General features: G+C 34.3%; 1 protein-coding gene across 1 annotated transcript; it reads left to right on the forward strand.

Moving 5' to 3' along the window:
* Positions 1-2359: 2359 nt before the first annotated feature.
* On the forward strand, positions 2360-3148 carry LOC145632735 (uncharacterized). Its single transcript, XM_081685077.1, has one exon. It carries the CDS (start codon positions 2360-2362, stop codon positions 3146-3148), a length of 789 nt encoding a protein of 262 aa, XP_081541203.1.
* The last annotated feature ends 2247 nt before the right edge of the window (positions 3149-5395 follow it).

Raw genomic sequence — 5395 nt, forward strand, 5'->3', positions numbered from 1 at the left:
AACAATCATATTTAATATTAAAATTAACCTAGACATGATACTAGGAATCATAATAACAATCTAAACATGATATCTACATAATTAATCAATAAAATCCCTTAAAGTACTTACTTGGATGCCTCGTATCTCTTTCTAATTACAAAATACACACGTTAGTAACTTCAAGGAAAATAATAATCAAAACAATTAAATTAAATAATTGAAATAGAGATTTGGGACCAAACCCTCAGAAATTAAAACCTTTCACATCTAGGGCGAAGGCAACTTCGAATATGGCTAGGTGTTTCTAGATCTTGTGAATGCGGAATTTTGTATTCGAGAAAAGGCTAGTTTAGAAAAAGAGAGAGAGAGAGAGAATAATCAAGAAAATCTTGATGAGAGTGGGTGATTGAAAAAGGGGAGATATGACCTCTATTTATAGGAAAAAAAGAGGGTCGAAGAATTAAGAAAAGAATCCAAATTCGAATCGAAATAAAACTCGTAGACAGCAGTTTTTGCGGATTTTGTTTTTATCATATCGTTTGATCCAGGAATTGGAATAAGATGAATAAGATGTCGTTGGAAAGATCTTGAAGTCTAATTTCTAACCCAATTGGAATCAGATTAAAATATGTTGTAGAATAAAAGATATGAACGAAATAGTGAGACGGTGTCAGTTTTGGATAGAGTTTGATATCTTATTCATATCTTTTTCGTTATAGCTCGGATTTAATATTATAATATATCATTGGAAAGATAATTTCAAGATCTATCCAACCATATAAAATTTGGATAAAAAATATGAGGCACGAAAATAATATCTGACTGTCTTTGAACATGTTTAAATCCGAATAGAATTAGGACTTTAAAAAAAGGAAAGTTTTATAAAAAAAAGGAAAGTTTATATTTAAATCAAATTCTTTAATCTTATCTTTTCAAAAAAGGATAATTAAGATATTTTAGAAATTTATAGAAGATTCTAATCAATCCTAATTAGTTTAGGAATAGGATTAAACCTTTGGACCCTCCTCATCATCATTGGGTCGTAGGTAAAATCCGGTTTGGGCCCAGTTTAGTAAATTGGTCATAATTTCCTCAATATTCATCGGAATTGGGCTTATAATATATCGTTGGAAAGGTCTTTGCAAGGCCCATCCAACTACACCACTATTGGACCCATATCATGGACCAACCAAACTGGATTGGCTATTTTCTTAAAATAAAGTTTTCAAAATCAGGGAGAAGAGAAAAGAAATAAAACTTTCCGCAACACTAAACATTTCCACACTTTCGTTTCATTCGATTATAATTCGACGTGAAAGGTACTCATCACTGGGTTTGGTTTTGGGGAGACACAAATGGGTGTCTACAGACGCCAAGCTTGATTTTAACGCGTTTTCGAAAATCCGATAAGTTTATCGTACTGGAGGATAAAATAATATAATTTCTTCGAAAATGCTATTTGATTTTGATTGAAACTCTGAAAAGTCAACAAAGTCAACTTATCAATGCTAATTGAATTAGGAATGAAAAGAACCTTCTAGAAGATTCTAGAAGACTAAAACCATTCCTAATTGCATTAGGAATGATAAATCATATTAGGCCCTCCCCAAGATCATTGGGCCGTACATAAAGCTCAAATCGGGCCCAGTTTGGTAATTTGGCCATAATTTCCTCAATATTCATCGGAATTGGGCTTATAATATATCGTTGGAAAGGTCTTTGCAAGCCCTATCCAACTACACCACTATTGGACCCATATCATGGACCAACCAAACTGGATTGGCTATTTTCTTAAAATAAAGTTTTCAAAAACAGAAAGAAGAGAAAAGAAATTAAAACTTTCCGCAACACTAGACCTTTCCACACTTTCGTTTCATTCGATTATGATTCAACGTGAAAGGTACTCATCACTGGGTTTGGTTTTGGTTTTGGGGAGACACAAATGGGTGTCTACAGTATCAAAGCCGAAATCCTGAGATTTTGTATCGATTTTGATCGATTTTCTTTACTTCTTCATCTGATTCTTCTTCCTTGATCAATTTTCAATCGATTTCTTTTATTCTTCTTCTTATAATTCTTGATTTTGTCAGGAATTTTTCTTGATTCTTGATATTCTTTAACCTAATTTTGCGATTTCTTGATCTTCTTCTTCGATTAATTCTTCAATGGCAGCTACTTCTCACATTCTACCTCAGCAATGGTGATCATCCTGGCATGCAGCTTGGAATCACATTCTCACTGGACCGAATTTTCTTAATTGGAGTAGAACTGTGAAAATGGCGTTGATTGCCAGAAATAAGTATCAATTTGTTAATGGAACTCTTTTAATGCCTTCGTTAGATTCTAGGATTATCATAATTGGATTAGGAACGACTATATGGTCATGTCATGGATTCTAAATTCCATGGATAAGGTACTTGCTGAATCATTCATGTTTGTGAATTCTTCTTCTCAACTGTGGACAGAATTGAATGAGAGATTTGGACATACTACTGCTCCTAGAATCTTTGAATTACATAGACTTTTGACTTCGATTCAGCAAAATAATTCTTCAATTGCTGATTATTTTGGACAGTTGAAATCTGTTTGGGATCAATTACAAATGTTAAAAGGATTTCCTTATTGTACATGTGGTGCTTTGAAGGCCTGTACATGTGGTATTTTGAAGAAGATTTTTTATACTGATCAACGAAATAAGTTAATGCAATTGTTGTCTGGATTGAATCGTGATTATGATCTGATTAAAACGACTTTACTTGGAGCAGATCCTCTTCCTCCTGTCCATAAGGCCTACTATACATTGCAGCAAGTGGAGCAGCAGAATAAGCTCAATGTGGTTACTCAGACTCATGAAATAAGTGCTTTGAATGTGGTGAAGACGTTTCCTAATCCTGTGTTTCAGACTAGTAAACGTGACTATAAGAAGCCTAAGAGTGATAATTGTGATTACTGCAAGAAAAGAGGACATTCTATTAGTGGTTACTTCGGGTTGCATGGCTTTCTTGATTGGTGGAATAAGGATAAGGAGAAAGAGAAGCATGTTATTTCTGCTCAGTATGCTAGTAATGTGATGGCTGGTGAACAAGCTGGTATTCTTGGTAAAGTACCTCAGTTTTATGAGAATGGTGGTCAAGTTCTGTCAAGATTTCTGAAGAGCAGACAGTAGATCCTGTTATGGCATCTGCAGCCTACAATCATGTTTTGAAGATAATGCAGCAGAAGAATTCTTCAAGTGTTGCTGATGATAATCCACTTGATGTTTTATGTGAACTTTGCTGGTACTTTCTCTGCCTCTCATTCATCTATTCCACACTTTGATATGGATAGCTGGATAGTAGATACTGGAGCTTCTGATCATATGGCATTTAATTTGGCATTATTTGCTTCTTTAAAACAACTTAAAAATCCTATTAAAGTGTCATTACCTAATGGAACTGTTAAATTAGTTAAACACACTGGAGTTGTCAATCTTTCTCATTCTATATCTCTTCAGAATGTGTTTTATATACCAGATTTCAAACACAATCTGCTGTCTGTTGGAAAACTCCTTGATGAAAACAATCTTGTGGCTATTTTTTAGCAAGATTCATTCTGTTTTCATGACCTTACAACTAAGAGTATTCAAGCTCGAGATACAAGGAAGTCAGGTTTATACAAATTTGCTTGTAAATTTCCTACTGTTTTAAATAATGGTATTGTGTCCACTGTAAACAATACAATTACTTCTTCTGTCAAGCCTGATATTGATCTAATTCATGCTAGATTATTAGGTCATATCTCCTTGAGTCATCTTAGACATTTATCAGTTCCATCTATAGGTAATATCAAAGACACTAGTGATTTTTGTTGTGAAGCATGTGTTCTTGGTAAACACCATAAACTGCCTTTTATGCCTTCTGCTTTGAATGCTTTTGATCTGGTGCATGTGGATTTATGGGGTAAATACAAAAGACCTTCTTTGTCTGGTGCTTATTATTTCTTAACCATAGTAGATGATCACACCAGAGTCACTTGGACACATTTATTGTCCTGTAAGACTCAAGTGTTTGGTGTTCTTGCTGCTTTTCTGAAATATGTGAACACACAATTTGATCGAAAGGTCAAAATGATTAAAAGTGACAATGGAACTGAGATTATACAAGAAACTTGCTCAAATCTGTTTAGTGATCAGGGAATTGTTCATCAAAGAAGCATCCTGGTAATCCCCAGCAGAATGGGAGGGTAGAAAGGAAGCATAGACATCTTTTGGAAACAGCTAGGACATTGAGAATTCACGCTGGATTACCTTATAAATTTTGGGGTGATTATCTCTTAGCTGCTACACATTTTATCAATCTTATTCCTAGTTTTGTCCTTCATTGGAAAACACCTTTTGAGATGTTGATGCATAAAATTCTAGATTATTCCTCTCTGAGAGTTTTTGGGTGCCTGTATTATCCTGCTTTGAAGATTGGTGATAAATTTGCTCCTAGGTCTTCTAGGTGCATTTTTATTGGATATTCATATGGACAAAAGGGGTATAAGCTTTATGATTTGCAAGATCATAAAGTGATTTTAAGTAGGGATGTGTACTTTGTTGAGCATTCCTTTCCTTTCAAAGAAACTACTTCATCTCCTGAGTTAGTTTCTTCTCCTCCTATTACTCAACCTATTTCTCTTGTTAACCCTTCTCTGGATGTTTCTATTCCCTCTTTGATTCCTCAAACACACATACATTCTGATAATCACGATAACAGTATGGATTCTGCTTCTCCTAGTGTTTCTGTTGATATTTCTGAGAATTTCATAGAACCAACTACAGAATCTATTTCTTCTGATTCTTCCTAGAACATTGTTCCTGCTGTAATTCCAGTGAAAACTTCTACTCGACCTGTTCAATTTCCATCTAATTTCAAGATTTTGTCTTAAGTAAACCAGTTACAAGGCATACTTTTGATTCTGAGTCACTTTCTTCCTCTTTTAGTGTTTATAGTGAACCTTCTTTGGCTCATTTTTCATGGTTTGCATAGTTTATCTTTGGTACTTTCTGCTTAGGAACCTTCTACATATAATCAAGCCAAAGATCATCCTGAATGGGTTGAGGCAATGAATAAGGAACTTGAGGCTCTTGAATTAAATGTTACTTGGGAATTAACTACTTTACCTACTATAGACACCCAAATGTGTCTCCCCAAAACCAAACTCAGTGATGAATACCTTTCATGACATTGATTATCGAACAAAGCGAAAGTGTGAAAAGTCTAGTGATGAGGATGTTTTTATTAAAATATCTCTTCTTCCTATTTTTGAAAATATTTCTTTTCTTACCTTATTTTTGAAAAACGTGCATTCTTGTTTATTTTGGTCCATGATAAGGGTCCAATAATGGTGTAATTGGATGGGGCTTGAAAAGACCGTTCCAACGACATATTAT

Source organism: Chenopodium album, chromosome 5, assembly GCF_948465745.1.
Source record: "Chenopodium album chromosome 5, dcCheAlbu1.1, whole genome shotgun sequence".
NCBI classification, from domain to species: domain Eukaryota; kingdom Viridiplantae; phylum Streptophyta; class Magnoliopsida; order Caryophyllales; family Amaranthaceae; genus Chenopodium; species Chenopodium album.